Source organism: Ambystoma mexicanum, chromosome 10, assembly GCF_040938575.1.
Source record: "Ambystoma mexicanum isolate Mex_15411 chromosome 10, UKY_AmexF1_1, whole genome shotgun sequence".
NCBI classification, from domain to species: Eukaryota; Metazoa; Chordata; class Amphibia; order Caudata; family Ambystomatidae; genus Ambystoma; species Ambystoma mexicanum.
In genome coordinates this window covers 762,077,377-762,099,350 of record NC_090932.1, presented here as the reverse complement: position 1 = coordinate 762,099,350, position 21,974 = coordinate 762,077,377, and the positions used below count along the sequence as shown (strand labels likewise).

The 21,974-nt window shown below is 45.1% G+C and overlaps 1 protein-coding gene across 2 annotated transcripts in view; it reads left to right on the top strand.

The window, feature by feature from the left end:
- DHX36 (DEAH-box helicase 36) overlaps positions 1–21,974 on the top strand; it is a 1,119,030-nt gene that overhangs the window by 956,519 nt on the left and 140,537 nt on the right. For both annotated transcript variants that reach the window (XM_069618410.1, XM_069618409.1), the window contains exons 20-22: positions 12,666–12,749; positions 12,901–13,000; positions 13,092–13,182. In XM_069618410.1, coding sequence (XP_069474511.1) covers positions 12,666–12,749; positions 12,901–13,000; positions 13,092–13,182 — 275 coding nt within the window. The remainder of the gene's footprint in view (positions 1–12,665; positions 12,750–12,900; positions 13,001–13,091; positions 13,183–21,974) is intronic.

Here is a 21,974-nt window from a genome sequence, read left to right as displayed (position 1 = left end):
TGCACCTGCAAGGAAATAAAGAACACAACAGGTTAGAGATCATACGAATAACGAACGCTTGGCCGCGCCATACAAGGGACTGGAGTTTCATTATAAAGACCTACTTGCCTGCCATTTTTGAAACTCCATCAGTCTCAAGGGGTTCCCCGGATCCTCCTCGGCTCCGATTTACTTCTTCATACCTATGGGGATGGAATGAGACATTGCAAGAAGTATTATTGGACAATATACAGACAGTTTAATCGAACAATAGTCCTAACCAAAAGACTTACCTTCTAAGTGGATTGGTCGCAGCTGGTCTGGATCAACACTCCCACGGACCAGTGAAGTAACTCGGTCCGTTCTACGTGCCCATGCTAGGATAAGCAGGACGGATAGCCCAGCGTTACAAAACAGATGAGCTTGTATGGGAAAGCACTTGCACACTGTATTTTGGCACGAAAGAGTCAAGGGAAGTCACAACACCCCCACTCCATTTCCATTGCCTCTCATCTTTACTCTGGGGCAACACCAGTATCTTGAGCAGCAAGTCCGGCAGCAATCGGGAGGGGAAGACGATTCAGAGGAGCCAGGTCAAGGGAGGGCTCCAACCGTGCCCCAACGCCCCCGCGGAGACCAGGTGAGCGTAATAGTGACTTTCTACGGTATTGATTAAGGCACATTTGAGACTGGACGAGCAAGTGGGGATGTAGGATGGGAAAGGTTGTGGGTGGCAGGGCATGGTGGGGGGTTTATCTGGTAAGGTGCATGGAAGGGGAGGTGCGCAAGGTGCTGAAGTCTGACTACTTTGGGTGATATTGCGAGTGAGTAATCGGGGTGGAGGGAGAGGGGAAAGGGAATGGGTGTGAGATGCGTGCAGAGAACTTAGCGCAGCAGTTGTTTGTGGGGTGTCACTGATGGGGGGGATGCAGGAGAAAGGGCAGTAAGCTCGACATGGCCACCAAATGAGGGGAGGGAGATGGGCATGTGTGCTGGTCGCAGTCCCTTGGTGGCAGTTTTTGGAGTTTGGGGGCAGGAAGTAGGTAGGGGTTGGGGGATGTGAAGAGCACAGCTGAGGTTGAGCACACAACACGATCTCTGCAGCACACCACCTTGCAATCGCTTACCTTATGTTGGAGCGCTGGAGGCATCCTGTAGGTCCTGGAGGGGCCAATGGCCATTCTGGCCGGGACAGGCATAGACTGGCATCTATGGCCTTTTATGTGGGCCTTTGTTGGGGCCCGGCTTCGCCTCTTGGCTAGGATCTGAGGTCAAGTAATACCTCGGAGTGCAGCCAATCAGGGAACTTGAAGGCCGGGGCTTCCTGAAGTGCATCGAAAGGTGACAATATGGGGTTGGCCATCTTGAGATGGAGGGGGATCACCAAATCGACCAGCGGATCAGGTGTACTGGAGTCGGTGTTGCCTCCAGAGGTGGAGAGCATGGCGGTAGAGGTGGTCATTGCTGGAATGTTAACTGACTTAATTTAGATTGGGAGCACCTCTCCCCTGTTCTGGTATTTTTGTCTTAACGTATCTATTCATTACATAGTTCTCTTCAATGATATATCTTCAAATAGTCTCTTTCCACCTTTGTGATAAGATCTTGTAGCTCCTTTACAATGTCCTCAAACTTGGTCTCCCCTATTGGGGTAAGTATTGCAGAAGACTTTGTACCACTTTTTTATTATCCTTTGCTTTGGTTGTAAATGTCATTTTAACTCGAGTGTTCCTAGACTCCTTAATGTCTTGACTCCCCCCACCAACCCCTCCCACATACCTGGGGTTGTATCCCACTCTTAACACTTGTTCCTCAAGCTTATTTGTAATTCTCTGGACCACTCTGTCCCTATTCCGTTTCAATGTTTCTATCTTTAATGTCTCATATATTTCACTGGGACGAGTTTCTCTTTGGGCCCATTCCTCAATACCTTCCCTTTTGGACGTATGCGTTATCCTTGTGATTACGTTAACACAGTTTCACTTTAATGGCTTTAATTTTAGTAATTCGTCAATTTAACTGAGATGAGTTTCTCTTGTTCCATAAGGATGCCCCGGTGGCCTCCCATTATTCCCGTCTACCCTTTACCTCTGTTGTTGAAGGGGAATGCCTTCGGGCTTGGCCTTCACTCGGGTTCTCTTCTTGGTCTTGGTATCTCATGCTTCTCGTTGTCAGTATCTCGCACTCTTTCTGCTTTTTTCATGGCTACCGAGTATGACTGCGGGTCACAGGACATCTCTCAGACTTCCTTGTTGGGGGGTTTCGGCGTTGTTGGCCACGTGACCTGCCTACCACAAATTCATTCTGGTCATGCCACCATCGGGGTACAGTTTTGTTTCTCCTCCGGTTCCCGCTTCTTGGGCACGCCGGACTTTTCGCGTTGCTCAGGAGTCCTTCGTAAGTCGCAGGCTCCGGTCTCTCCCTGTTTCTGCCTCAGTCAGACTTCCCATCGTCAAAGGGATTTCCCTGCTTACACTCTTCTCTCTCTGCTTGCACTGCGCCTTTGCGCAGCGTGCTCTCCTCGCCCAGCCTCCTCGTCGCCATTATTTGTGTCTCCTCTAATAGAGACGGACCCTTCTTCTTGTGCATAGCAGGTGCTTTTATTTTTACCATCAGCCAAGTTCTTGGGGTTTACAATGTTCTTCATATCTGATAGTCCCATGTATGCCACGATGGTGGAGGGATTAGGGAATTCCTTACAGGAACAGGAGTCCTTGTCCCCAAGAGGTAGAGTCTCCCAGTGAGGTCCCACTTGCCCCGACCCCTAGGTAGGGTCCTGCGGAACGGGCTCACCTCCCTAGCCTCAAAGAGGGATGCTGCCCTTTGGGGAGAAGGGACAAATATGCTTGATTCGTCACAATACCCTCCCCAAAATCTCATCTCACTTCAGCATATCCCCTAAACACATCTCATCCTGTGTTGTCCATTCCATGATCCCAACTGGGGCCCGCTATTCTCCGTGCAGCCTTGCATGCACTCTCACCATTCTCAATCTCCTCCTCTGTAAGGCATCTATGGAGATTTTTAAGTAAGTCTGCAACCTTTAGTTTTGAGCGCTCGTGCGGTTGTCCGGATGGAGGCTCTCGGGATCCGGCGGTCTGTAAAATCAGACCAAAGGACTCGGATTGGAAATGCACAAAGCATGATGTACTTTAATGCTGGTTTGCAAACCATATTCACGAAGGCACCCTATCAGCCCACTGCCCTAACTAGCCCAATCCGCCTCCAAGCCACCCTCTCCTTATATTCGCTCATGGTCTGTCCCATAATAGTCATTTCTGGTTGACCTGCCCCACACCCCCAAAGGAAAACTAATGGTCCATTGTTCATATCCACAGTCCATCTTCTATTGTTATGTTCTCTTGACTAATCACGTGATCCTCCTCTTCCGGGTTCAGTCGGTCTAGTCTGACGCGATCCGGCATAGTCATTTCCAGATGAGGGGTGTGTGCCCAACGCCCCCTGACGCACTTCCGGTCGAGAATAAGAGTACATTGTGGCAGCCGGTTTGGGCCTAGAGATCCAAGATGGGGGCTTTGTTGACCTTCACCTAGTGCACCCAAGTTCCTCCAAAGCGCTTTTTCAGCAGCCATTCAGCGCATGTCTGGAGGCGCTTTCGAGACGAGGATTACCTCAAGCCAGTGGGGTGGGATTTCCCTATTCAATGTCTGCTATAATAAAAAAGAAACTCTAAGACACATATAGGAGAGAACGCTACGGATATCCTTTCTACTACAAGACTCCTCCCTTATCAGTTTATTATCCTTCATGATTACAGATGTCATATTTCCTTTATGGCGTCATTGATAAAGCATACCCCGCCCCCAACCTCCCCGGGGTCATCACTGAGGACATATTGTTGAGATTCATCACACTTTCCAATGTCAACCAGCATGAGTACCCACCCTCTTTTCTTCCCACTTCAGCAGCATTCACAGAAGGCAAATTGTTAATTGGCAGTGATTTCAACTTGATCCCAGACCCTCAGTTGGATGACACGCTTCCCCCATCTGCCACAGACAGTAGGAACAGTCTAGCCTTGCTGATGGCCTGCGCGAAATGGGTCTATTTAATGTCTGGAGGCTCCTCCACAGGCAAAACAGGGAGTATTCATTTTATTCTCATGTGCACAAATGTTTTTCCCGGATTGAACTTTTGCTGTCGCCGTCCCAGTTTCCCTATTTCTCAGATTCTGAGATCGGCCCTTGTTTGTTCTAGGATCATTCAATGATTTATATGCGGCTTAAGGTTCTCCGAACTGCGGCCACGGTCAACTTGTGCTTGGAAACTGACTCCTTCAGGATTTTGTCATCTGTTGGACATTGCCACGACTATTGATCACTACTTTTTAGAGCTTGGATGGGTTGAGAACCTCCCTGGGGATCCTGTGGAACGCCATGAAAGCAGTCTTTTGCAGGAAGTTTATTAGACGCTCTGCGGCCTACCTTAAATCTAGGAATCTGGCTACAGTGCAGCTTTAGTACCATGTCTGTGATTGCTTAGAAGGCCCATGCTCGGACCCGCTCGTCTAAGGTTCTCATGGATTGCGTCTGGCCAGGTCTAAATTTGAGGCACTGATGGTGTCTGAAATGGACAATTCCCTGTCAAGCACAAAGCAGCAGTATTACACCCATGGAAACTAGGCCAACAGGTGGCTGGCTTATAAGATCAAGAAACAAAGAACAGGAACCATGTTACTGGTGTCTGGGATAGGGACTGTCCTTCGATTCACTGATGGTTTAAAGCTTGATGTATTTTTGGACTTTTACGATAATCTCTTAACCGCCTAGAGGCTGGACACTGGGTCGCAGTACTCATTCCTTGTCCCACCTTCACTTCCCTGACTGTCACCTGCAGCTCGAACATCCGATCACGGAGAAACTGACCGTGCAATTGCCTCACTTCATAACCAAAACGTGCTGGGTCATAATGGGTTTATGCCGCCTCTTAATAAAACATTTACCTCCCATCTCTGAAGGACTTTTAGCTGCTTTGTTTAATTCCTTACTTGACTCGGGCAAAGTGACTGACTCCATGGAAGAATCTTTGTTTTCGCTTATGTTGAAGCAAGGGAAGGGTGCCACTGAATGCTGCTCCTACCATCTGATCTCCCTTCTCAATACTGATGAGAAGATCTATTCCAAAATTCTAGTCGGTAGGCTTCTGTGTGTGGACAGGACGCTTGTTTCGGCAGGGCTGTCCTGAGTTTTCTGGTTTAGGTTGTATGCTTGCTACCCTCCCTCATCCAGGTCGTTCCACTGCTTTGGGTGTCTTTCATAGATGTGGAATCTGTGGGAGGAAGGAGTTCATTAGATGAACAAATTACTTACCTTTGGTAATGTTCTTTTGGATGGACGCTCCTCCCACTGATTCGTCATCACCCTCGCTACCTGCCTCTCTTGGGTAGCTAGTACACCTTTGTTCTGCGGTCCCTCTACATCAGAGTGCTAGGAAAAAAGGGTCGAACTGAGGTCATGCCTCTATATACACAGGCCCTGACGCAATGTCTGGTGTGGAGCGCCTAGAGGCTTCGGGTGGAGCCGACATGGTGCCGTGCTGTGCCCCCTGGCGTCATAAAAGTTTTTAAAGAGTAGCTGGTGCTGGGAGATCTATATCGTAGATGGGAAATCCATGGGAGGAGCGTCCATCAGAAAGAACCTAGCCGAAAGTTTTTTTGTTCAACTTTATTTTTCATTAACTTAGCAACAACACAAGAAGAATGAAAACACAGCACAGTATTCTCGTAAACAGTCTCAGATCAACCCACAGCATATGAATGGTGTTATACAGTAGAATTATCTGCAACCGGTGACACTCCGGCTCGGTGTGGTAATGACAGATAGCTGCGGGAGTCAGACCAGATGTCCCTAGGTCTAGCTTGGGGGTGAACCAATGTTCCATAGAACTCTTCCATATCGTTCGCCCATATAAGATCGGTTAACCGGGCGTGCACCAAGGGGGCACCAGACGTCTGCCATCCTAACAAACTCCATCTCTTAACCAATAAGAGTCCCAGTTTGAGGAACCTACGCTTCTCCTACACCATTGGTTCCATGATCCCCAGCAGTACTCTGCCACCTGGGAAATGGTTCTAGAAGTCCTGTCACTAGCATTGCTGGAAAGTTAAGTAATTGATTCTTTTGATAACACACCCTAGCCGCAAAGGACTTGTGGTAAAAGCTGCATCAGTAAACTAGAGGCCCTTGACATCCACATCTAAAATCCTGACTGATATGGATTTGAAGAAGGTAGACACCTTGGCAAATAAGTGTTTACTTCAGGGAGCATGACTCTAAAAGCAGTAAGTCCACTCTGCTTTTGCCAAATATTTGCACGTTTTGTGGAGAACCATCACAGAAGGGTCCAGGGTTTGTTGTTGCCGAGAAGACTCTTTTGAAAACTTGGCCTGGTGGTTCTGGTCTCCAATCATGGCCTCTGAGATGTTGGTCTTTCAGGTTAAGCTAAAGGACCTCTTGCAACACCCAGGGTCGAGGACATTGATGCTGCAGCAGGTGAAAAAAGTCAATTGTGTGACCTAGCAATGGCCAGCTAGCAATACATATCTAAAGAGATGGGTGGGTACCCTCTTTTTTGTTTATAGGGAGCCTGACTCTTGAAGGTTGTATAAGATCAATAAGCAAAGAGTTGAGTCAAGGCTACCCCTCCCTTCAGCGCATAGGTAGTCCAAAAAACCTACAAGGGGCTAAGATGTGATTCACTTAGCCATTCATGATCAAACTTACAAACTAAGATACTGTTAAAACAAGTTTTATTCTAAATCAAATCAGACATTAAAACAGCTTGATGTATTGTTCATAACACACAGACATTAAATTCTGAAAAAGTGAGGTTAGTAACAGAAAGTGATAAAATGTGCCCCAAATGATAACAACACATAACATCTGTTGACACTAATGCGTGTTTCCAGTTCGGGGGTCATACAGAAGACAATTTCTGGTTTAACACATTTTGAAACAAAGTCCTCTGAACTTTTCGTCAGGACACTGGTGCTACAGGCAGTGGGACGTAGTTCTTAAAACACGTTAAAATCTAAATGAAAACAAATAAAATGTGTTGGAGTGATGTATGGTGTGAGCATAAGATCAATGAAAAGGCCCTGTTAAGGGGCTCTGTTATCTGCAGGTCGTGACCTAAGTAGTATCTCTTCTCTGTTTCTTGGAATTTGAAATGTTAGTGTCCGTCTAGTCTCATATTCCAAAATGTGCTCCGAGTACTGTGGAGAGATAAGGTAAAGGCTAACTGTACCTTATTACTGGCACTGTTTTGCTTATACAAAATCGTATTCGGGAGGCTGGAGAAATTACCTGGTGGCGTTAGTTAATCACGCAAAATGTTCCAACAGCATTGTGAATTCAGGGTCAGCGAGGCAGGTTGGGCGCTGTGAGAGATTCTGCAACACAACAAATGGTGGAAGCTCATGGCTCACTGTTCGGGGTAGCCGATCTCCATATTGTTAAAAAATTCTAACATGCCTGACGATTTAGACATGCACTATAGATGATGAAAATATGTGATTTACACAAGGCATTATAATATCCTAACATGCCTCGTATTACGGCGTGGAGTGCTCTGTCTGTGCCAAACAAATGGAAAAGTTGCCAGGTTGCAGGGTGGTTTCCCCTATGGACGAGTCAAACAAAGTTTGAAGATGGCTTAAGGGTGACTGGTTTGTTATGTAATGCATGCCGGCACTCGATCGTGAATCGGTATGTCAAAGCCAGGTAGCAGCGTGATTTTCATGGAGGCGAGGCAGAAGAGTTTATGCAGCAAAAGAAGTGATCATGACATAAGAATTACCTGTGAAACTGATCTAAGGACCGATTGTGCATGGATATGGTGATCCGTTAGGGCTGCGTGATTAAAAAGGCATACATTGCAAAGCTCTGAAGTGCAGACTTACTGTAAAGCTGTTCCATTGTAAAGACTGATAATGGCTCCCTCCTGCGCATGCGTGTTGGCTCGGGGTAGGGCTGGGAGTGCCCAACTATATTAACAGAGCGAAGATGCTGCCTGGCAGTTGCTAGGCAACCCATGGGTTTACTCAGTACAGAAAGGGCTGTTTCGGAAGGACAGCTCGAATGCAGACCACCAAAAAGGGGCACGAGCCATGATTGAGCAAAGCATAGACAACTATAGCTCCACCAATATGGGGCCTTTGAATGGATTGTGTCCTCCAACATATTCCACATCTTTGACATGTAATGTCCAAGATGTGGAATACGTTGGAGGATCATCCAGTCGAAAGAACGTTACCAGTTGGTAAGTAACTTGTTCTTCTAATTCATTATCTAAATGGACGTGTTTGTTTTGGTACTCGGAACATAATGTTCATGTGAGGTGAAACAATGAATAATTGATAATGGATCATTCAAAAAGTTACAAAGAATGGATAATTACAAAAAAAGGAACTGTAGAGCAAGGCTCATTGTTTGAAAACCTTGTAAGCGCCGTATGTTACAACGTGAATCCACAAACCAAACCCAAAGGCTATTGGCTTACATAACATCAAATAATATAAAAAATTATACAATGGTTGATCCAAACGATTGGATGTTGTTCAGATGCTGTATTTTGATGTTGGACCACACAATAAATGCTGTATATTGGCATTGCACCATACAGTAATGCAAGAAATTTCGGCCAAAACTTACAGGGTAAATCTACAAATAACAGCATGGCTCTTTTTCCTAACATAGCATGAAGTAGATGACGACAAATGGATGTTGTGCAGATTCCGGGTATTAACATTAGTCCGTGCACTACATGTCGTGAATTGACATAGGAACATGCATTAATGAAAGATGTTTAACAAAGTCTCATTCTTTCAAACAGATATTACACAAGATTTGGTGTGGGACACGGGGTCTCACTACCTAGTCATAGAGCAGTTGGTGGGTTAGAGGCAGGTGTCGGAAGGTTATTACAAAATCCCATTTGAGAAGGGTTGGAGGTACCATTTGTTAAATAACAGATTCCACTCAATTAATACATTGAGGCCATTCTTAACTGAATCTAAACGGAAGATCAATTTTTGTTCAAGTTGTCTTAGTTCGAGATCACAGTCTCCACCTCGGAATGGATTGCTTACTGTTTGGATAATGAACCACTGAAAACAGAGGAACTACATTATTTCAGCCTTATGTACAACTATTCTGTTTCTTGCTTTACTTGAATAAGGCTATCACTCAATTGCCATTTGCTTTGCAAATAAATCCCACCCAGTTTTCATTTACACTTTGGGGTGACTTAGCCACATAAAAAGGCCAAAGAGATTAGCCTTAATTTAGCTAGGGACAGTTATCTATAGTCTGGTTCATTTCCTATTTAGCACATTAAGCCTTATAGACAGACCAAGGCTGCTGTCATACTGTGCGTAATTTGTTAAATTAATCCCCCCCCCCTCCCACTGCCCCCTTTCTCCTTTTTTTTAAAAAAAACAAATGTATCTATATATTATCAAGATGTGATTTCTATGTTGGAATTTTTGTAAATATTTGTCATTTTTTGTGTGAAATTCTTTATTATTTTCTCTAGAAGGAATGATGTAATCAAAAACTGTTCATACAAGATCAAACAATTTGTTTTTTCTGTTTTTATAAACAATTATATTTTTGTCTGTATTATTGTGTCTTTGTGGTATGTGTCAACAACAATACACACAACACAAGTGAAGCATGATAGGTGATATAGTTGTATTAAATTGTATGATTTATTCAGGATAGCTAGCAGTCAAATAACTGCTGGCAGCCTCTTAAGCAACTCCCTAACTTTAGTTACACGGGAACACCCCTTCGTTTCATTTCTGGATAATGAACCACAGCATGTCTGTATGTTTCTGTTTTTTGGCTTTGAAATGCGCCACCATCGGTTTGTCTTCCACTTGATTTTTGAGGCATGATCTGTGTTCAAAGATCTGCTGGCGTATTTCTCTTTTGCATTTCCCTATGTAGATAAGTCCACAGGGACATTATATCCCGTATATCAACCATTTGGTCTTGCAATTGGTGAAGGACTTGTACTTCCAAATTGTCCCGTACAGGTCAATTTCTTTTAGATCTTATGTGAGAGTACAGACAGAACATGCCCCACATCTATAATGGCCAATAACAGGCGGTAAGTTCCATAACGTCATTTGCACATTAGGTGGTGTTTTGGGTTCTTCGTACGTGTGTACTAGTCGATCCTTTAGGTTTCTGCTCTGTTTAAATGCAAAACGAGGTTTCCCTTGTTTGAAATGTTCTGTTTGAAGGATGTCCCAATGACGGAGTACAATGTTTCTTAGTTGGGTACTCAGAGGAGTGAAGGTAGTCACGCAAGTGATTTTCTCTACTTTTTGTTCCCTTGGTTATTTGTTGAGACATGTCTGTCGGTTCATGTTGTGGGCTCTTTTGAGAGCTCTCCGTATAGTCGGTGCCGGATATCCTCGCTCTTTAAGGCGATTTGCAAAGTCTTTGCTGTTCTTATCAAAATCACAGTGCAATTGCGGCGAAGTCGCAAGAATTGGCCAAAAGGAAACTTCTCATTTAGACTCAGAGGGTGGAAGCTAGAAAAAGTCAATAGGTTATTTTTGGCAGTAGGTTTCCTGTACAGAGTGGTTGCCAATAGGTTGCAGTGTGTTTTAAAGATTTCCATATCGACAAAGGGTTTACGTTTTTTATCATAATGTATGGTGAACTTAATGGAGCCATTCTGGTTATTTAGCCAGTCGAGAAACTCAAGAAGTCGTGATAACGGGCCTCTCCAGATCAGGAAGACATAGTCTATGTAGCGATGCCAACAGACGAGGTTGTTTTTCAAGATGTTGTCATCATCGTAGATTGATTTATGTTAAAAAGTGTCCATATAGAGGTTGACCACGTCTAGGGCAAAAGTAGCCCCCATGCTGGTCCCATGGCACTGCTTATAGAAAGCATCTTTGTAAATGAAAAAGTTTTCCATGAAAGCCAGGCGTGTGCATTTGAGCAGGAAATTAGTTGGTATTCTGGTATTGTCTCGTTGGTCTAGATATGTTCTTAAGACCTCAATACAAAGGGACTCAACGTCAAGTGTTACCAGAAGGTTGTCGTCTTCTTCAATGGTCAGCTGAGTGAGAATTGTTATCATATCTGTGGTACCTTGTATGAAAGATCTCATCTTGCCTATGAGCGGGCAGAGAAATACATCTACATATACAGAAAGGGGTTAAAGGACTGACCCAATCCCGAAAACGATCGGTCTTCCTGGGGGAAGGGTGTCGTTTTTATGAATTTTCTGTAAAAGATAAAATGCTGGTGTAGTCGGGTGTTTTATTTTAACCAAAAAGGAACTCTCGTCATCGTCTATCCATTCTTCGTTCCAGGCATGTGTCATTAGACTCTATATCTGCTTGAAGACGAGCAGTGGCATTGATGTCAATTCTTTTGTAAAATGTTTTGTTTTCTAGCTGTTTCTTGATCTCTTCTTCGTACAAATGTCTGGACCATATGACTATGCCACCGCCCTTAACAGCCTGTTTTAGAATGAACTCGTGTTCTCCTTCTAGGTGTTTAAGTGCTATTCTCTCTTGTTTTGTTAAGTTGTCCGCAAAGTGGAATTTATATGTAAAGAAAGTGTTTATTTTCAAAAGCAAACATTTCGGGCCCACCATTGATGACAAAGATGTAAATAAATACTGATGGTGGTTTTACCCCGCTATTTTTACGGTGGATCTTTTTCTACTCCGCCTTGAAACAAATATTTGCGGCGAATGATCCTGAAGAATTTGCGTAATTCTACCTCAGTGGTGAATCTGTCAGCATTGGTGCTGGTATAAAACTGAGCCCTTTGCTAAGGGTGCTGATTTCATCTTTGGTCAGTACGTGATTGCAGAGATTGAATATTGCCATTACCACATTTGTGGTGGCGGTTGTATCCATTGTCTGAGCTGCATTCCGTTGGGTCCTTGTTGGCGGTCTTGCATCTTCTTCCCTTCCCTTGAAAAAACTGCTACTGTCCCCTTTGTGGTCCAATGAACCGGCATAATTCAACCACCATCCTAGGTCCAAAAAAGACAGCAATTGAACCAAAAAGATATAGCTCAAGCAACAAGGTTAGCCATTTTGGCAAATGTGGTGGTAAAATGGCTACTTTGCAGTAAATAGGTAAAGGTGCACCGGAGTGTACCCAAAAAGGATTGGAATAAATAAGGGACCGCTGCCACCAGTATGTCAAGGCTGCATTGCTTATGGGAAAAATGCCCATAAAGTTAAAGGAATTCTGTGGGGGCCAGATGCCCCTGCACATCTGACCTTAACGAGAGGTAGTAGTGTTGCACATTAAAATTAAATGGGGGACAGGATCCGCCTGCACCGAAAGCCTGAAAGGCTCACCAGCACCCCTAATAGGAAATGGGCTAAGCAAGTGAGTGAGAAAAACTCACTCGCTTAAAGGATTATCAAACAGACCGCAGATCTGCTGTGTCTCCAATTGACAGAGATGGGAATGCTGTGGAAAGACACATATTTCCTAAGATCCATTCCTTTGGGTCTTCATACCTATTTATCAACTGGATGGGCAAGTCCTCTATTCCAGTACAAGGTGGAATACTGAATTTAGTGGACAAACAATCTTTACATTGTTTTATTTTGTACATGAATCTAAATACATATATGTGCAGCTAAACATAATATTTTGTTTTTGTTTTTCAGGGATGGGAAGAAGCTAAGGGACATAGCATGCGAGCAGAAAAAGAGTATTGTTGGGAGCATTTTCTATCTCCTAACACTTTGCAGGTAAATAATTGCATGCTTTTAGACATCACTTCCTTTAACAATGCATACAGACTCGGATGTTCTTCAGCAAGCACAGTACTTTAATTTTAATTATCAAGTGCATGTCACAAACATGAATATTTAATGCTGCTCATCTCCGTACATTATCTAGATGCTACGCAACATGAAAGGTCAGTTTACTGAACATCTTCTTGCTGCAGGGTTTGTGAGCAGCAAAAACCCCAAAGATCCACAGAACAATATCAACACTGGTAAATAAAGGGCTTTTCTTCTTGTGATATAGATAGTCTTACTTTTCTTCACCTGCATTTGTTTTATGTATTATATATTTTTTTTTTTCAGAAAATGAAAAATTAATTAAGGCAGTCATTTGTGCTGGCTTATATCCAAAAGTGGCAAAGATCCGCCCAAGCTTCAGCAAAAAAAGATCAATGTAAGTTCCTATTTAAAATAACATATTTTTGTCACATTATTAAATGTAAAAGTGTATGACGTGTGGCTATTAAATGCTTTGGAACCAATTAGGAAAACTCCCTTGTTTTCTTCTCGACAATCTTGTTCTGTGCTGTTCAGATATGTATTATTTGATGTGCAGTTTGCCCTGACCAGATTGATCAGTAGCCAAGAGAAAAGGTGGTAGACCTAGAATATTTGTAATTTTTTGGGGGGAATAATACATCCATACAAGTTATAAGAAATCTCAGTAAAATACAAAAGGAAGTACTTATATTAAAACTAACTTCCACTTAGGATACATTGGCCAAAAAGAAATACATTTCCATTGTTATAATGACTGTTTGATGTGTGCAAAGCTCAACCTGATGCTGCACATTACTGCTACTGTGGTCAATGATAGAAGATCTCCTTTTACTGCAAGTTCATTATCAAAAATAATGTAGGCATTGACTGAATGTATGAGCTAAGTTATTCGCTGTTTGTTATTCAGCATACAGGCCCCCTTTGGTTAGATTTTCAGCCAACAGGTGGGGCACCAACAGCTCGTTGTTGGCTCAGCTTCATTGGATTCATAATGTGTCTCAGTGATTTGGAATGTGACCATGTGTGGTATATATGAGCTACCAATGACCTCACTTGTTTCTCTCTCTGCTCAATCACAGGTCTAGAACACAGCTTGCTTTTTTATTTTTTTTTGGTGACTGTGCCATTTCGCTCTATAAGGACAGTGCAGTCGGTGCCGGACCCACACTGTTGCTGCGTTTGTTGTCAACACTGACAAATGCCATATTGCCAGACCAGTTATTGTAAGGCTATGGGAGGATGTTACAAAGGTGTTTACCTCCCTTCTCTAGCATTGAATCTAATCTAGATTCACATGCTTTGAATATTTCCTGTCATCAGGCTGGGAATGCTCTTACACACTTCCCACTTAACAAAAAACAAATAAAATGGGTGTGTTTTGTAGCCTATCCACCTCGTTTTGGGTGCTTTTGGTCCCATTCAATGGGATGTTCGTACCCCTAGAGGTCATGTTCATATTCTAAACTTGCATCGTGCTGGATGGAGTCCTCATACCTTTTTCTAAGGAGAAATTATTCTATATTTGAATTCATCTGCCAAGTAATATTTTTCTCAGCTAAGTGATTTATTACTGCAATGTCTCACGCAGAGGGTAGGTCCAGAATGTCCCCATTCAGGGCTTGTTCTACCTGTGGTCTGCAGAACGTTTATGATAGGCATAATCTTGAAGATTGCAGCCATAGCTTCGCCCCTAGTCATACTATAAGATTGTGATTTGTCCAGGATTCAGCGCAAAAGCACTGCGGGATAGACACAGATGCTTGGTGTGTTCACTAAAGGAGGAAATTATCCTCCTTCAGAGGCAGAGCCATCAATGAGTTTGGCGACCATTGGGTCTCGAGAGAAGACCTCATCTACCCACATTAACCAGACAAGAAGGGTAAACTCGACAAAAGGGCAAGAATATTGCCAATGCCACGGCATCCTGTTGATGAGCTGTCAATCTACCAAGACTGTAACGCAATCACACAAGGCAGCCGTGTCGACAGTGGGCCCATTGGCGGAAACAGCATTGAGAAGCCTGTCAATGATACGCTCTGCAGACCCAAGACACAGGGGGCCTCGTCGTCCGTCAGGAAAGCACAATTCAGCGATGGCTTTGGTGCCATCACAAAACGACTCAGCTACAAAGGCATCATCGTCAAAAGCACACAAACATAGAATGTCGATGATGTTAACTCGATGACGGAAGAACCATCTAAGAAAAATCAAGAAAAGACTTTGGTGAAGGAATCCAAATCCTCATCCACAGGGTCTTCAGTGACGCCCAGACCGCCCAACCTGACCCGGAAAGTCAGATCAACAGACCAGTCAAGATCCTCACCTCATCCACCAGAAGTATCCACTTCGAGGAGGGGGAAAAAAAGCCAGTCGACGACAGTGGTGGAAAAACGACCAGGCCTAAGGGAAATAACTGCACATGAAAGAAGATGAAGGAGCAGAAATTGAGCTATCCACAAAGACCTTCATCAAGTAGACCTGTCTCGCCAATTATATTCTCTGAAGTGATGCCAGATCAAATACTGGAACATCATATTTACTTGGATTTTGAGGCACAACAAGGATTCTCACCAAGGTTTCCAGACTCTGAGGAGTCTGTCCAAATAGCAGACCATATCAGCTTCTATAAAAGATGAAGGCTTGGGTACCAACGCTACCAACACCTCAAGGGCCTATACTGCCACAGGTGCCAACTCCCCAAATGCCAGTGTCTCAGATACCAATGCAACTGCACAGACCTATTCAATCGCATGTGCCAGTGCCTCAAATACTAATAGCCCAGATGCCTATACCAGGTCCGGGTATCCACCCGCAGATGTTGCTGTCAATGCATGTACTAACATCATTGCAGACCCTAGACTTGCAGCTCAATATATGCATACTATTGCTACAGCATCAGCCCACGCCAGCACCAGAAAGAACTGGACAACCAAGATCCAGGTCACTGAGCCACAGGTCTAGGTCACCCAGGTGCCCAGCAACACTGAAGGCACAGGCTGACCAATATTTGGGTCGCCAAAACAAGGATCATGGCCACCTAGTTATCCATATAGCGATCCAATCCGCTCCCTAATAACCATGAAAAACCAGGAAGAAAGGGAGTTACCGCAAACTGACACAGATTGCAACTCGTCAGCCAAAAACTCCTCATCCTTGCTCTCAAACCGAGAGGATGGCTGAGATACTGAATCCATTCCCAAGGAAGATATCTCTGATGACCCGCTGAGACAATCGCCACCAGATGAGGTGGGAGATTTTTACGCTATAATGACAAAGGCATGCAAAACCTCTAGCCCAAATCCAACTGAGGAAAAGGACTGGTTCTTAGTCCATATGAATAAGAGCAGAAAGGCAATAGTCCCATGCCGATTTTAGTTTTGTGTGGAAGGAAGGCTTCCTCGTCATGAAGCACCCCTTCTCAGAGCCGGCACTCAATGGTGACTCAGTTAAAAGTATAGGGCACTGAACTCTGCACCAAAATACCTCACAGTACAACCCACACCCGAATTAGTTGTGGTCGCAGTGGACACGCGGAAGGCCAATTCACATACCACAAAATGTCTGGCCATAGGAGCTACCACAGTGGAGATAGCAAATGCACTAGCCATAATGGCTTAATGGCCACCGTATGTTCATATGGTGCTCACTATACTTATGAAAGCACTGTTTGAGCCTCTGGCAATGGTGGGCCTAAAGGATGCCTTTTGGAAGGTGACTTTCTTATTCGCAATCGCGTCAACCAGAGTGTCCAAACTTCAAGCTCTAGTCAACGAACCATACCTCAGTTTCTACAAAGACAAGGTGGTGCTGAAGACGAACCTTTGCTTCGTTCCTAAAATGCCTACAGATTCTCATATGAACAGCAGAAACCGCCCTGAGATCTTTAGATATTAAGAGGGTGGTAAAATAATATTTATGCAAGCGAAAAACTTTTTGTAAGACTGCTCAACTGTTTGCTGCCTTTGGCCCATCAAACCTAGGAAAGACCATTTCCAAAGAAAGCCTGGATAAGTGGATGACTTCATTGAAAGCGCTATGTCATGCGAGAGCCAATAAGCCATTGACTGGTAGAGCTCAAGCCCGTTTCACTAGGGTGATGGCAGCCTCAGCAGCTATGAAACAAACATTTGCTGAGCCGCTACTTGGGTGGTGCCCCGCACATTCATGAGGCACTACTGCCTAGATGAGCAAAACACAGCAGAAGCAAAAGTAGGACGAGCAGGCTTGCAACGACTGTAGTGACTAACGTACTCCTAGTCCATACTCCCCTTTTCTCCATACGTCCCACCATCCTCCCCATAATAAAACTGGTGTCATTAGGCAACAGTAATATTGTCGACGCGTCAAAGGGGATTGAAGAGAGGCGCCGGTGGGCGGAGTCAGGGGAGCGCATGCATCTAAATTTAAAGGGGAAGATGATTTATTGGTGAAAAAGTTTGTCTCCTGTCCCTAGCGAGGGACGCCCGTACAGTATGAAGAAAGGGGACGGTGGACTAGGAGTATGTTAGTCACTACGGTGAGTAACTTATAATTTCTCCGTTCCCATGGTTGTAAGACTTTCTCCTGTCACAAAATCCATATTTCAGTCTTCTATCCACTGCCTCACCCCTCTTAAAATTGTGGAGAGTTTCCAAATGCTAGCCCCCAAGGGGACCCTGTTACTGTGTCTTGGTTGAGGAACCCCAGAGAGGAAAATCAGCTTAGTCCGCTTTGCCTGCGCCCATGCTTTCAGGGCTTTTACCAAGCAGACCCTGCATGGGTGGATTGTGCTCTGAACTTCTGAATGCCATGATATGGCTATTCAGTCCCTGTAGATCTCATCACCAATTCTTCCACAGCCTTACAGTGAGGTGCTCCTATTGTTGAGATCAGTCATATGCCTATGTGGGCTTCTCTACACGGTATTGTGTCCTTTCTTCGACACCAGTTTCAACGACGGGTGTTTTGCCGCAGAGTTTTCCCCCAATAAATGTCATCAAATATTTGTGGGGGAATGGGGGGTTGGGAATAAAGAAAGTTAAATGAAGGGGGGGGGTGTTTGGGGGTGCACCCCCTCCCCCCCTAAATAATGGAAAACACATTTTGTTAAAGTTTTTCAGAAAAAACCCTGCAGCAAAACACCAATCGTTAAATTGGGTGTTGATGAAAGGACATAGAAAGAACCTGAACATTTTCATCAAACATTACTGCCTGGATTATTGATCAGCTCACAACGCCTGCTGTGGTCGTGCAGTGCTTCAAAGTTTGCTGGTGTAGCTGATGTACTCTTACGTCCCGTCCCCTTTCCTCCATACTGCATGGGCGTCCCTTACATGGGATGGGAGTCGGAACCTTTTTCACCAGAACAAACCTTCTTCCCCTTTAAATTTAGTCACGTGGGGGTTCAGCCCTGGGAGCATGCGCTGCCCTCACTCCACCCTCCGGCACCGCACCTCAGACCCCTTTTCCACGTCGACGGGAGTGGGCCGAATTCCCCAGCGCTCCTGGGTTTGGCTTCAGCCATGTAATTCCACACACGGATACTTCTGTCTTTTTTGTCTTTTTATCATTACAGGTATTAGGTCCTCAGGCGTCGCGCTCCTCCCGGGCGCATGTCGACTTCAGACCACCACGCCCTCTGCCTACGTTGCCTTGGCCCAGACCACGGCTGGCAGGCTTGTACCGCATGCAACGCTCTTTCCTCAAGGTCTCTGAAGCGCAGACTAGCCAAGTGGAGGGAGCTCTTCCAGAAATGGCCTCCAGAGGACCTGAAGGACTTGGTCTACTATCGATCAGGGCCCAAGGTAGGCCTCTTTTCCAAGGTAGGGCCTTCCTTACCAAGGACTCGCCCGCGCGGGAGGGACTGGTCAGGTTCTCGTACCAGCACATGCACCAAGGCTACCTCAGCTACCGGCCTGCAGGCCGAGGGATCAGTGGATCCTCTCGGTGACAGTGTTGAGGGACCAGAAGGTTATTTACCGGGTCTTTACCCGAGGGGCCACGCCCTAGTACCGGCAATATGTCCGGGGGGGCGCCTAAACGCAGCTCTCCCGGCCGAGGGCATAGCGCCTACCAGGCCTCGGCCTGAGGAGCAGGGTAGGCCTCATCCATACTCAATAGTCCTGGACGAGGCTGGGCCCAGTGAGCCGTGCAACACAATGCAGGCACATGGAAGGCAGCTCGACAAGATGGCCGCCGTGCCAGACATTAGCACACGTCCGCCACCGCACCAGGAAAGGGAGCATGTCGAGGAACTAGTGTCAAGGTGGGACTGGTGTCAACAAGGTACGCGCCCTACAGCCTATCCTTCATTTGCACAGGGGAAGGTTCGCGCTGTGTCTATATGGGCAGAGTATGCACCGGCTCCAGCAGCCTCCCGCTACCCGTCAATATCTCCTACCAACCCTCCAGCCTGTGAGGACAAGTTCTTTGAAAGGTTCCTCGGGCTCATGAAATCTCCTCGTAGGCGGGCCATCCTCAGGGATGTCATCAGGGACGTGCTCCCTCCAATGCTTCCAGCTCTGCTGGCGCCTCTGGCCCCTGCGCAGCCTCTGCCACCTGCTCTGGCCGCCCAACCGATCGTGCAGGCGGTTCTATACCAGAGTCCGCCACAGCCTCTGGCTCCGGTCACCGTACCTCAGCCTCCAGCTCCTACTACTCCTCCACTGATGCTGGATCCTCTGGACCCCCAGGTGGACACGGACGAGGAGGAGGACCCCGACGCACCATCGTCAGCCAAGGCCTTCCACAAACATCTTGCAGGGCTGGCTATGTACCAGGGCCTTCCTCAACCCGAGGTCGAGCAACCAGCAGAGATGGTCCTCACAGAAGTCCTCAAATGACGCCCCTCTGCTAAGACGGGAATCCTGATGCAGTCGGACGTGGTCTCACTGGCCAAGAAGGGTTGGCTCAAGCCCCACTCGGTCCAGCCGGTCAATCCACGCCTGGACGCCAAGTACAGGCAGATGGAGGTGGATACACTCTTGCTATCGGCCCATCCTCAGCCACACTCATCTGTGATTGCTGCAGCATAGCAGTCCAATCTGGAGCAGTGAGGAGAGTAAGGACACCACCTAAACCAGAAAACACTAAAGGACTGCTCTTCCAGAACAGTCATCCTGTCCAAACTAGGAATCCAAGCAGTAATGTTTAGCCAGCGTGTGCAAAGAAGCCAACATCGCTGCCTGGCAAATGTCCAGAACAGGGTCTCCATGTTGCAGTGCCAAGGTGGCAGCCAGCTCCCTGATGGATTGAACCCTGGGACCTTCAGACACACCCTTACCAGCGAGATCATAGCATTCTGGGATGTAGAGGATGATCCACCTTGACAGCACGAGCACTAGCATAAGCAACGGAAATCTGGTCATCTTTCCTGGACTTGCTCAGAGATATGTACAAGCTCTGGGCCTGCCCCAGATCCAACCAATGAAAATGTTTCTTTGCCTTGGAAGGATGAGGGGGAAAAACAAAAGACAAGATCTTTAGATAGGGATGCAAATCAGAAACCACAATTTTTTGGAGGAAAGAAAGAACAACGCTGTCTCCTCTTCTCCTTGGTGAAAACCTACTATGGAGGTTTAACTTGTTCATGTTAGCGCTTTGATGCTTGTGGGCTTAAGTGATATATACATTTGTAAACCTAAATATTAACTGACAGCACCTGGAACTCGCTCATCTAGCAGAAGTGATGATGACTAGGGGAAATCACCTTAACGGTGGGCAATCTTAACAAACAAGAATCGAGGGGCTCAAACGGAGCGCCCATAAGAAATGTTAAGGCCACTCGTGGTTCAAAAGTATCAATTAAAAGAAATCCAATTGCGGAAAGAATCTGGCATGACTATTATCATTCTGCCTATCCGACTCCGTTACTATCCTGCAAAATGAGTTTAAAAATGGCCAAATGAAATCGGCATCTGGTCATTGCATTGAATGCAATACCATCGAATGCCTTTCTATCTTAAAAAAAATTGCATTGAAAAAAAAGCATTGAATGCATGTTTTTGAAGGTAAAGGGTTTAGTTTAATTTTAATGGGTTTTAAAGGGTCAAAAAGAGGGTTTGGGGGGACCCCCCCCATAAAAAGAATGCATTTGATGCAATTCTATTCAATGCATTTTTTTCGATGGAATGGTCTGTCGATGGTAAGAATTCGATGGAATGACTATAAACCAATGGAATCACATAGTAAGCTTTGATAGATCGGACATATTATACTTTTTATATCCAAATTGAGTCGTTGTCATGCTCCGGGACCTGATGGCCTTGATAATAGTATGCTAAGAAGCTATCCTGAAATATGGGCCTTTATTTTGGAAAAAAATATTCAATCAAATAATGCGTGAAGGTCAAATTCCTTTTGTCCTGGAAAAAATCAATAATGATTCCCTTATTCAAGAAGGGTGATGGAACAGACCCATCTTCATAAAGACCAGTAGCCCTTCTGGACTGCCCTGGAAAGATCTTTGCACGTTTGGTATTGAGGGATTTCAATCAATGGATAATTAAAGAAAATCTACGGGACCCATATCAAACAGGCTTTATCAGAACCAGTGTTAATCTAATTGTATTGAACACAATCATAGCCCTAAACCAGCAGAAAAAGCAGCCTGTATATATGGCTTTTGTGGATTATCGGACCTCTTTTGATTCTGTCCGCTGAGAAATACTCTTTAAAAAATGGATGGATCATGAATGCCCATGGCATATACTAAAGTGGCTAATCCAATTTCATGTCCAAACCAACAACAAGAGGGCTGAAGCAAGGGTGCATTCTTGCTACAGCTCTTTAATTTTTTTATCCATGATGTGGGCATTGCCTTTACAGATACTGTGACAGACTCTCCGAAATTGGGAGCGCCGGAGCGGTAGAGGAGACCCTAATTTAGTGCTGACTTCATTAAAAAGAAAAGAATAAAGTGACACAAGCGGAAACACATTCGAGGCCAGGAACACGTATTACTCAGCGTCTGTTTGTTTACAGTGGTTTTATATATATATATATATATATATATATATATATATGTGTGTGTATATATATATATATATATATATATATATATATATATATATATATATTGCATATTTTCTACAATGGCAGCTCAGTACTCGGGCATACCAGGATTGGTCTGAGGCGGAGGAGAACTATCAAATTGATGAGGTGGCAATGGCACGCAGCCTCAAGAAGGTGCTGGGATCTTCTGTTGAG